This window comes from Chelon labrosus (genome assembly GCF_963514085.1).
Source record: "Chelon labrosus genome assembly, chromosome: 2".
Lineage (NCBI taxonomy): Eukaryota > Metazoa > Chordata > Actinopteri > Mugiliformes > Mugilidae > Chelon > Chelon labrosus.
Genome location: NC_140338.1, coordinates 12,319,831 through 12,332,253, shown reverse-complemented (window position 1 = coordinate 12,332,253; position 12,423 = coordinate 12,319,831). Strand labels below are relative to the sequence as shown.

The 12,423-nt window shown below is 45.4% G+C and overlaps 1 protein-coding gene across 2 annotated transcripts in view; it reads left to right on the top strand.

The window, feature by feature from the left end:
- slit2 (slit homolog 2) overlaps positions 1 to 12,423 on the top strand; it is an 88,035-nt gene that overhangs the window by 44,180 nt on the left and 31,432 nt on the right. For both annotated transcript variants that reach the window (XM_084570907.1, XM_084570906.1), the window contains 5 exons: positions 7,296 to 7,367; positions 8,340 to 8,411; positions 9,170 to 9,241; positions 9,509 to 9,672; positions 10,017 to 10,155. In XM_084570907.1, coding sequence (XP_084427033.1) covers positions 7,296 to 7,367; positions 8,340 to 8,411; positions 9,170 to 9,241; positions 9,509 to 9,672; positions 10,017 to 10,155 — 519 coding nt within the window. The remainder of the gene's footprint in view (positions 1 to 7,295; positions 7,368 to 8,339; positions 8,412 to 9,169; positions 9,242 to 9,508; positions 9,673 to 10,016; positions 10,156 to 12,423) is intronic.

Sequence of the window (12,423 nt, the reverse complement as noted above, 5' to 3'; positions counted from 1 at the left end):
AGTGTAGGTGTTAGAGCTGGGGTTATTGACTCGTAGAGACGGAGACAGCAGCGAGGAGCGAGTGAACACACCACTATCGGAATACGATTAATACTGTCTGCCTGATGGATTAGACTCATTATACAGGGAGCAGGGCAAAGGAGGGCGGTGGAGGGTGGGGAGGGGGGGGTAGGTGTGAGAGAGACGGAGAGAGAGAGAGAGAGAAAGTGGAAGAAACAAAAGGGAAGAGAAGGAAGAAAAGATCTAAAAGAAAACTGATAAAAAGAAGGATTAAAGAGTGTGAGGGAGATAGATGTTAGGGGAGAAGTTAAATGTAAAGAAAAGCCTGTGCTGGAGGGAATAGATCGAGAGGCGGGAGGCAAAATTGGAAATCTTTACATTGGGATGAAAAAAGTAATATCATACTTTCTCCTAGCTTCACACCAAAGAGCATCAAGAAAGAGAAAACGGTTACACAGCCAATCGACCATCAGAGGGCGCTCAAACTGCGATATGCAAAATCAATTAGAGGCTTGGGGAGATTTACCAAAATCATGACCAACATGAGAAGTTGTGGCAATTATTTTCTGTAAAGAGTGCCTTCACAGGTTTGTATTTCTTTCAGTATCTTGACTTGACTATAAGGGCATCAGTGATCACAATGAGTTTGCATGAGTTTTGCAGGTTTTTCTGCAAACTTTCCGCCTTGCAGGTTGAGCATTTGCATATTTATTAAGTTTACTGTCATTTCTTTACCCTAAAACACATTCGTATGCATTTTTTTTTGTCACAACGTTCTTCGTTATCTCCAAAACGAGCTTAGGCGGCCGAGAGGTCATACCTGGAGAAGCACGTGGTTGACTTTTAAATATAATTAATAGGAAACAGGCCCAACTAGGTTGAGTCTGTGGCCTATGACTGCCGCGTTCAGTTTTATTGCCCTCCCTTTGCGAGAGTCTATCATTACATTTTTGCAGAATTACATGCAGCATATTTTTTCTAACATGTAAGCTGGACGAGCACAGGTGCACAGCATGAAGCTGGCTTTCTGTTGAGGCAGCTTTAAATCTAAATACCATCATCAGATGGCCTCGATTACTAAGTGCTTCTTAGCTCTCCTCATATGCAATTACTGTATTACTGCAAGCCACTGTCTATTCCTCCTCAAGTGTGTGTTTGTGTGTGTGTGTGTGTGTGTAACAGATGTATTTCTCACTTGTCTATAATTACACGTGTAAACATTTCTAATGATGTCATGGTCTCAGACCGCTGACTAATCTGTTCCTGCACTGGAAAGCAACGTAATCAGTCTGGTTTTTTCGTACATGTGCGTGCACACACCAGGATGCAAGAGCTTCACTTTTGCAGCTTTGTTTAATTGTTTAATCTTCGGAGATGGACGAGAGATAAGAAATGTCTGCTCGGTGCGTTGTTTCCTCAGCAACAAGACGCCCGTGTTACGAGTTTGGCAAGCGGCTTACGGCTGGCTTTGTTAGGGGTTCACCACAAAACGATCGGTAGCCGAATAAAAAGTGCAGGAGCTATTTATGTAGGAAATCAGTAGGCAGCGTGTGGCATTGCTACCAAGAAATCAGCTTGGCTCTCCTCTCTGTATTCAAAGTATAAAGGCGGAAACATTGCAAAATAAAAAGCCCTTAGAAAATCAGCAGGAAAAATAACACAGCTGTAACCGCAGGAGCTTTTGTAAACTGAGCACTTTATAACGTAAGAAACTCAATGAGGCAACACAAACACACAAACACACAAACACACACACAAACACAAACACACACACAAACACGCACACACACCTTTTATTTTTGAAAAACTGCCATCCCGGTCGCCAGACAAGGCGCACTCCCGTGCGTGCGCGCACACACACACAGGGGACGTCCACTCTGTCAAGTCAAAATGTCCCCTAGGTGTCCACCCCGGTCCGGTAGCCATGGCAACCATCTCACCTGGCATTTAAAGTATGTGTGCGAGGCGTGATAGCGAATGAGGGGAGCAGACAATGAGATGGGAAGAGACGGAGAGGGAGGGAGACTGCAGATCTGTCATTCACGAGCAAAGTCAATATTAGTTTAGAAGAGAGCCACTGAAGTAGGAGGCTGGGAGAGGAGGCGGCCTGCGTGTGGGAGGGTCCGTGGGACATTGTGTGATAACTGTGGGTCTTGAAAAAGCAAAAAAGTAAGAATACATATATATATTTATCATGTGTACTCTGTTTTAAAATCCTGCCACCTCAGGTTTCCAAGATGTGCTTCAAGTAAAACACACACTCACATATGCTTCCACATTCCCAGGTGCCAGTCCCGGCCCAGTGTGTCCAATAATCCTCCCCATTGTCTTCAGAAAGCCTCCTCTCCTCCCTCTCCTTTCTCTCCTCATCTCCTCTCTTTTCTTTGGGAGTCTTTCTCCTCCTAATTGCTCACAGAAGTGTGATCTTTGGGGGTCTACTAATGGCACTGCTTTCTGAATTAGCTGGAGGACACGCACACACACGTATACACACACAGAAACACGCACGATCCGTCCATCATATATAGCCCTCTACCAAAAAACTGAACCTCACCCGTTTTCTCCCAAAGCATCTATCTCCTGCATTCACGTTCTCCCTCACTCTGCCCATCTCTTCCTCACTCTCTCCTCCTTTTCGGACTCCTTCCAGCTCCGTCTTTGCCCATTCACACATTCTTATACTTAATAGGATTAAGGTCTCCGAAAGGGATTTGAACAAGATGATTAGTTTACTGCTCTGCCAACCTCCGACTCCGTACTCTGCCACACATACACGCACTCCTCCACTGGAACCCCCAGTCTGCCGGAGCTGGGAAGAATCTTGTGGCAGTAGGTCACGTACAAAAGAGATTCAGAAACTGTGTAACGGAGGGTAAGAATGTGTGTGTCTGTGTGTGTGTGTCCAGTGAGAGAGAGAGAAAGAGAGAGAAAGAACAGGGGGACGAGGGGAGAGGATGAGGATGAGGGCCGCATGTGTGAGAATTGAGTGCTGCTCTTTCATGCCCAGGTCTTCTTAAACACGGAGGGTGTCAAAAGCCCCTCTCACTCTGAAAAGACCCTTTAGAAAAGCAGCACTAAGCTCTTAACACTGGAGACCTGACTCTGTCGCGCACGCACATACGCACACATGCGCGCACACACACTCATCCCGGGCCACCAGAGGTGAGAAAAAACGGACTGAGGGGAAGGTCAGGAGATGTTAAAAACACGGCCCAGCGCACGAGTTTAAATTTTAAATCTGAGAATGGTGTTTATGTTGAGATGAAGCACGCCCGTACTCTGATTTTTAAGATATCTGTGCAAACTCCAAACAAAGATCACACAATTGAGTATCTGGCGGAATCTGGGACCGACCTGCAGAGCTTCACATGAGAACAAAACATGGCCCGGAGCTAGATCACTGAAGAATCTTTAAAATAACTATAAAAAACAAAAAAAAAAATCTGCAAAGTGGTCCATACTCACATCTATACTGTCATTTAAAATGAGCAGCCGCAGAAAGTTGGCTTCTTAACTGCTTACTGCGAACGGTCCCGGCCACAGGATATTTCATTGTTTTCAAAAAAGCTCAAATGTTCCTGTCCAGTCCAGAAGTTGAGGCCAGCGTTTTTTTACATTTATCTACTCTGGAGAGCGTTCTCAAACAGCTCAGATCGTTTACTATGGATAGAGGTACAAAACAGGGAGAACATTTATTTTATTTTATTTATTTTTCCTGAGGTGGACGTCAATGAAAGCTTAAAAGTTAAACTGGAGTGAAACCTAGGAGCTGGCAGCGGAGGGGCACGCACAGTGTACGCGAGTGTGTTTTCCGTGAGCCTGTCAGCTGTCCGTTTTCGGCAGCGGCGTGTCCGGGTTCGGTGGATGCATGTGCGTTTGTGTCCGCCGCCGATGTATGCGCCTGTGTCTCCCCTTTCAGAAGGTTCCTAACTTAGCAGCATGATATAGTTCCTGTGCAGGTCTAATACCTCCGGCCCCCGTCAAAGAAAAACACACACACACACACACACACACGGGCACACACACACACACACTGACTGGGGCTCAGCAGGAGCCTCTTTTAATGAAGGTAACCTCCCTGGTTTAGGCAGAGGGGCAGAGGTGAGGGGTTAAACCTTGGGGAAGTCCAAAAACAAGAGGGAAGGGAGAAGAGGAAACGAGTCGGGGAGAGAGAAAGAAAAGGAAGACGTTAAAGGAGGCGAGGCTATAGAATTAAAGAGAGTGGGAGCGGAGGGCAGAACGCTCGCTGAATGATTAGTGAAGATGAAACTGAATCAGGTGCTTTGGTGCCAAACTGAGGAAGAAAATCCACTCCTAAGTCCCGATGAAGTCAATTTCCTAGTTGGGGTAAAACTAGCTATTCACTCTCTCTCTCTCTGGTGGTCTGAGTGATGAATAGGGTTTAGAGTGGCCTTCTGCACTTCCCTGAGAGCCCCACACCAACCCGAACTGCCACTCACATGTGCAGCATATGCATAAATTATCTGTTGTATATGAGCGGGTTTTTGGTGTGTGTGTGTGTGTGTGTCGTTGTAGATCACGAGGTCAGAAAACTTGCGAAAAAAATCAATTTTCAATCATCTCTGTGCCTCATAAGATAAATGCATATGTCAAAACACACACGCACGCACACATAAATATATATATTTAGGCACAATTCCATCTCTCTTCTTTAGCGACATTACTATAATTGGCAAAGACGCAGACATTTTCTAGTTGTGTGCGCGCGGGAACACGTCCTGTACAGTGGCTTACGGCGAGGTTTGCGTACGACCCAAAACAAAAAACACACAAACTGTCAGCTCTTCGCCTGTGGGACATGAGCAGGTTTTTACATTCGATAGGCTGCTCTGCTGCACTGCTGTGTGTGTGTGTGTGTGTGTGTTGGTTGGGGTAAGGGTGTGGGGTGCGGGGTGGGGGTGGATTAAGGATCACTCTCCGAGAGTTTATTTGGTTTTAGAGTTCCAGCGGTTAAAGGAGCACGGCTGTTTTCCAAACCCCCCTGGTCCTGTAAAAACAGTATCAGGATACACTCTATTTGATTCAAACCAGCTACTTTGTGTATGTGTGTGTGTGTGTGTCGGTGTTGGCGCATAGAGGTGCACGTGTGTTTGCGTTGAGTGTGTAAAACAGCGAAAGGTAAAAAAAAAAAAAAAAACGCCTTTTCGTCTGCCTTTGTTTGTGAAGCCTTACTCCGGGATCACGCTGATTGATCTCGACATGAGAGGACACTAAAGACATACGTGTGCAAGTTCACGCTCATGTGAACGGCTCAAGTGCAAACGCTCAAACGTTTTATTGATTTATGATGATGTTACATTTTACTTTTGTTGATCTTTTGAGTTCTGTGCATAAATCCAACTGAGAGGACGAATTCGGCAAATAACCAGTGAGCACATTTACTGAGGCTGCAGCTAATAATTGCTTTTTTAATCACAATTTTCCAGCGCTTTGTCTGTTTTGTCTGGCCAGTAGTTCTTTAAAAAAGGGAAAAAACAGAAAATGCTGTCAATCAGAAACTCAAACCTCGAGACTTTTCACTTTGGTGCTGCTTTAAACATCAATCAGTTGACCTTTAATAATCGTTTCAGTGCCACGGTTTACCCTAAACTGTGTTAGGAAGAAGCCCTAGCTTTGAATTAGTAGACTATAAGATTGTATGTGAACTGAACTGCAGCAAATGCACATTTTCTATCCCTAATATTTCCCTTCTCTTGTACAAGCATCGAGACACACTTACTTCTTCTGCTAACATCTGCCCCTTTGCTAATAAGCTACAGTTACCGGAGACGGTTTCTGTTTACATTTTGTCTTTGTACCCCTGCGGTCTCAGCTGTCAGTCAAAAACTCACAGTGGCCGACCCTCCCGCAGGCTCCGAGGCTTAAGGAGCGTTTGGTTTTGTCATTTCATGCAAAGAACGAGGGTGCAGCCAGTTCTCGGCTCCCTGTTCCCAGTCTTTGTAATTTTGCATTCTCGCCAACAAATTCCCACTTCAAGACGCAGGTTTAGAGGCAGCAGGTGGAGTCGCGCGGAGATGGATGATACCTGCAGTGCTGATTATGCGATCACAGCCGCAGGAATGCGAGGAATGCGTACGGGCTTTAGCTTTTAGCCGATTAGCACGGCGGAGGTCAGGGTGTCACAGCCGGGGTCAAGAGCTGGAAGGTCAGTGGTGAGAGGTCGGATAGTTTGTCTGGAACCCCGGGTCTGTGCTGACACAGGCACAGACGCTTATTGTCTGCGTCTTGTCTGTGATGATGAAGTTTGATATTTATTCATCGTTTAATTTTACGCCCTCCAATACGCAGTGGACAATGGAGTTTAATTTAATCTCCTGCCTCCGCTTCGCATTGTTTATTTATAGCCGCACATGTTCATACGTGTGATTAACACCTCTGTTCATGTAACTATTTATGTGTACATTCTTCAGCACCTGTGTGTGTGTCCTTCACCAAACTAAGTTGCTATACCAACCGCTGAGAGCCTGTATTTCACTTGGCAGGAGGTGGCGTAGTAGATTTAGTCTGTGAGACACCTGTTGATATGTTTGTGCATATTTATACTCTTGCGTGTGTGTGTGTGTGTGCAGGATCATGAATTAGCACACGTGTGTGGATACATAACGGACACATGTGTCACTGACTGCAGCAAATTGAGCGCGTTTCTTTTTTTTTCTTTCTTTCTCTTTTTTTTATTTGCTGCATAGCGAGCGGCAGCTTAGTTAAAGTGGCTGAAAATGAAATCTCTGTAAGCCCCAACGCTGATACTCGCACACATACACATCCATCACTCACTCCTTAAAAGCAGAGGAAAGAGGAGGAGGAGGAGGAGGAGGAGGAGGTGGTGGGTGGCGGCGAGGTAGAGATGAGTGGGAGTGATGAGAAGAGGAAAGGAGAACTCTGAGGGACACTACTGCCCCCTACAGGGTGCATCTAACGCCTTTTACCTGACTTGTATGGATGTTCAGAGCAGACAATTGAATTGCGTCTGCCTCCAGATGCATGGACACTTGTCAGAGGAAGCGTTTTTTCTTTTTTTGTGTGTGTCATTGAGAGATGAACACAGACAGTTGATTGTATTTTGCTGAAGGAGAGTGCTCTCTGTGCAAGGAACTCAGTTTTGTAGATGATCTTTCAGGCTCTAACGTTGCCCCTGCTGCATTTTTGGTGATTACATCAAGTACTTGTGCTGCAAAGCAAGTGGCTCTGTGACAGCTCGGCTTAACTCTGTGCCACCTTATTTCCCCTCTCTCTCTCTCTCTCTCTCTCCCATCCACGTCTTTCTCTCTGTGCAGGGATCTCAGCGAGAACCAGATTCAAGGGGTGCCAAGGAAAGCCTTCAGGGGAGCGGTGGAAATCAAAAACCTGTAAGTGGTACTTTTTTTTTCTTTTTCCTGCACATGCATGTAAGGTGTGTGTGTGTGCGTGTGTTTGTGTGCACATCTATCAATTGCTTTGCCTTCCAACATGTTGCAAATGTGCCCAACACCCGTGCGCCTGTGCATCAATATTTCATTGTGTTAAATGTCATGTGCTTCCTGCTTGCTGTATTGACTGGCACCGCTGCTCGTTAACAGCTGGGGGTATGTGTGTGTGTGTGTGTGTGTGTGTGTGTGTGTGTAGATGTCACATCAGTGGCATTTTGCTGTTTTCTCTGTTTGTTTTGCCTCACTCATAGTTATGGTAATTGTTGGTAATTTCTCAGGTCAAGTAATTTCCCAGCAGTAATTCTATAAATATGGATTTTTCAACAATTTCCCTGCTTTGCTTCCTGTTTTTTTTTTTTTTTTCACTTCAGATAATTTTTTTTTAAATGCTTTGCAATTATTGTAAAAGGACACGGCAATCTCTCTCTCTCTCTCTCTCTCTCTCTCTCTCTCTCTGTGTGTACGTGTGTGTGTGTGTTATTAGTGTGCATTAGAATGACAGCACATGATTTACTGTCCTTATGTCTTAATTAAATTGTTTCTGCAAAGCGATTCTCAGAAAAGAGCGAGGGGGGGAAGAGAGAGAGCAAGAGAGACGGGGAAAGAGGTAAAGAGTGGCGCATACAAATTAGACGTCAGATAGAAGAGAGCAGGAGGAAGAGAATGGACACACACAGATAAAAAACAACAAAAAAAAAAATGTTTCGAAATGCATCCGCAAAGAACAAAGAGCCCAGGAGACAGAGGCAAAGAAGAGAAAGTGAGTGAGCACGAGGGAGATAGAGAGAGAGAGAGAGAGAGAGGCGCAGTTTCATCTGCAGCTGGCTGGCTTCAATTTCACCTGAACGTATGCCTCTTACATCTACAGCTTCATTTGTTTTCTGTCTTCTCTTTGTGTACATGCACATGCAGCCAACTGGACTACAACCACATCAGCTGCATTGAAGACGGAGCTTTCCGAGCGTTACGTGACCTGGAAGTGCTGTGAGTACCTGTCTGTTCGGTCACCCTGCTCGCAGCAGCGGCGGTCTGGTGAATGATGAACACCAGCAGCAGTGAGATGTAGAACATCTACAACACAACATCCTCATTGGGCTTTTTGAGACTCCAATGCTTGTGCAAAAAGGACAGTGTTTTCAGATATGTGGCTAATGCATTAACAAGGTCATTAACCAATCAGAACCCTTGTATTGAGTATTAATATTATTATATTGTGAGGCAAACTGCTTTAATTTCAAATATATGAAATGTAGGGTAGCAGTCAGTTACAATTTATAGATGGACAACAGCACAATATCCAAATTACAAATGATTTGCTCAAGTTTATGTCGTTTGAAAGAACCAACTCGACTTACTTGTTGATTTTACAGCCGAACTGCCGCCAAATGTTTCCTAATTCGCAAACAAAAGTGTTTTAACGGAAATCCACGCACACGAAAGACACTGTAACACCTGCTGTCAGTCTAATTTCTGCCTAGATGCCAAGTAGTGTGTGTGTTTATCCTGTAGTTTTAAAGGTTCGGGAGGAATATAAAGAGATTGTGTTTTAAGGTCATGTGTAAAAATAGCAGGACAGAAGGCTGGGTCGGTTTTAATTAAAAGTGAGACTGGACAGGGGGTCTAGTTAGCAAGAGGCTTGTTAACAAAGCGCTGCTCTGGAAGTATTCTCTACTCTCTACATTGACTCTGCTATGATACCAGAAATCATATCTGTGTTGTGTATTCTGCCCTTTTCACCTCAGCACCCTCAACAATAACAACATCAGCCGACTGTCTGTGGCCAGCTTCAACCACATGCCAAAGCTCAGGACCTTGTAAGTAGCGCCGCTCTATTTGGTACACACCGCCGGCCCGAGAGGGAAGGATCCCTCTCATCCGTGCCTGTTTGTACAATTGATTGATTGATCTGTACCTGCACCTCTCTCTCTCCTCCTGACCCAACCCACCCGCCCTGCTCCTGTCTCTCGTGTCATCAAATCTATTATTTCCCCTCTCCCTCCCCGCGCTCGTCCTCCCGCCCTCCTTCTCCCTCCCTCCCTCCCTCCTTCTCCCTCCCTCCCATCCCCTTCTCTCCGCCACAGCCGCCTGCACTCCAACAACCTGCAGTGTGACTGCCACGTAGCCTGGCTGTCAGAGTGGCTGCGGCAGCGCCCCCGTCTGGGTCTCTACACGCAGTGCATGGCCCCTCCGCATTTGAGGGGGCACAATGTGGCGGAGGTGCAGAAGAAGGAGTTTGCGTGCACAGGTAGGTCGAGGTTCACCGCTGACTTCTGTTCCTCTTCAGCCTCTTCTCGTGCGCTTCCTGTTTTAGCGCCGCAAGCCCATCTCTTGCTTAGTCTTGTTTGCTTTTTCTCGTTATCTTTTGCTCATGCTTTTCAAGACTGGGACGAAGGTAAGTATTCATGTTGCACTGCGTGGCTTGGCTGCGCTTCCACTGTATAAAGACAAGGTCACATTTAAGGACGCCACTTGCTGCTGTTCCACGTAGATTTTCTTCACTGATTTCTGTGACCTTCAACATCATTTGCCTTCGGGTTTAAGACCAAGCATAATCTGGTGTTATAATATTGGCCCTCTGTCTCTGTGTAGGTCACCAGTCGTCATCATCTTCCTCCTGCAGTGTGTTACAGTGCCCAGAGTCCTGCACCTGCAGCAACAACATCGTGGACTGCAGAGGGAAGGGTCTGACGGAAATACCCACCAACCTGCCTGAAACCATTACTGAGATGTAAGACATAACTACATACGTGGCAGTTTACACAAATACGCACACAACGTCCCGCGTTCACGCAAGGCGCGGTGATATTTCTCTTGCTCTTTCTCCGCGCACCCCTCTACTTCCCTTCTTTGTCTCATTCCACCTTTCTGTTTCACTACTTCCCTTTCTGTGTGGTGAAATAAAACCACACATCTGTGAAATGAGAATGCCCGGTCATGCAGCTCTTTGCTTAAGAAAATAATAGAGGAATGAGGGAGGAACGACTGAAGGATTAATCTGGGGGACGAGACGGGTCCTGTTGCTATCTAAAAGTGGGCGTAAAGACAAGAGGAAAGATACGAGTCAGCAGATTTAAAGTAACAAAGCATCACAATAAGCAGATTTGAGTGATGAGTCAGACAGAAATGATTTGAGATGGGACTTGAAGGGGACCGCTCTGGGACTGGACTTAGGCAAGACTTGACTTGAGAAAAAAAGTTCTGTAACTCCTATATAAGCCTGCTACACATCGTGAATACTCACTTCTTAGGAATAACCTTTGAAAGGAGCAGGTATCCAGTGTTTGACGAATCTATTTGGACTTGTCTACGCTGACTTTGATACTTTACCCAAGACCTTTGGACAAAACATTAAGTTTAAGATCTGTGCTGTCTATTTGGGGCTTGACTTGAGACATACTTTGTGACTCTCCTTGACTTATAGTCAGTTTAGACTTCTGCGTGAAGTTGATGCAGAGGCTACGTCAATAACGCAGACCGTACGCAGAGCCTAGCGCCGTAACTGACGTGCACCTCCCCAGAAATTTCACTACACGCCGCGGTGACGCAGAGCGCAAGAGCTGTGATCGGTCCGCTCATAAACATATATACATAGACGCCTCATTGAGTGCTGGACCTTACATCAACGTCGCCACCATATTGGAGGAGGCAGCTCTGTCCCACAAACCAATACGAGTCAAGGGAGTGAACTTTATTAAGCGTCTTCACACACGAACGTATATATGTTCAGGAAACCGATAGGAACCAAAAACAACATCTGTAGCATGTAACATTAAAGTTTTTGGTTCCTATCGGTTTCCTGAACATATATACGTTCGTGTGTGAATGTGTAAACGAAAGGTATTAACTTACAGCACTTTGTAGAAGACGGTTAATGCCTGCCTCCTCCAATATGGCGGTAACGTTGATGTAACGCAACAGCAGGCCAACCCGCTCAATGAGGCATCTATGTATATATGTCTATCAGACGTCTATGTGTCCGCTAGGTAGTAGCGTGTTTCCGCTTTAGTATTTCCAGCTGCTTCTCCATCGCCGCAGTTTTCGAATTGATTGTTTTGGATCAATAAAGAATCGTTAAGGTTAAACTGAGGAGGTTTGGCGATACAGACATTTCGAAATTTTTGCGAAATTCTGCGAAAGTTCAGTCGCCATGGTTGAAAGTGAAGCAGGAAGTAGAAATAAAAATTAGCCTGACTGGGAAAAAAGACACAGCGCCGACTAACGTTGTTGCAGAGCGAGCCAGACTGACAAGCGCACGAGTATGAATGACTCGCACCGGCGTAGGCTACGTGCGTAGGTCCTTGAATTTACCATTTAAGCGCCTTTAGACTACTCTTGATTCAATCTGACTTGACTTGGACTTATTTAACTTGACTTAAAACGGGACTTAAGACCTTTATTGATTAGCATTTGAGACATGAGACCTGCTTTGAAAACACTATACACAGGAATCACTTTATTAAGTTTCAAATATATTTGGACATGTTGGTTACTTTGAGAAGGCTTGAGTGTTTCATACTTGAATTAGATTTGATTTTATTGATTTAAGACACAAATTAAGACCTAGCCACAGACACAGAGCATGAAAAACCCTTCAGACGAAGTGAATGGAGTGGAAAGGAGGGTAGTGGAAGTCAAATGGAGGGAACTGCAGGTCAAAAACGAATGCAGTTTAGGAAAATGTTTCACAATCAAATGGTTGATTTGCAAACCGTGTTCCACCGCCCTCCTCGTCACAGTGACTGAACATGAAATTTGAAACAGTTGCTTGGGTCCGTTCAGTCTTTTCTGTTTGCCCCCTCCTCCTTTCATTCACACTCCCGGCCTGGCAGCATTTGTTTGGGTCTGACTGACGCAGAGTCCGACCGACTCTTAATGGAACACTGCCCAGATAGTTGACTGTGTGTGTGTGTGCTTCAGTGTTTGTGTGTCCATCTGTACACATGTTGAAGAGGGCAAAAGATCAGAGAAATGTGACAGACTTTGGCAACCGCCATCA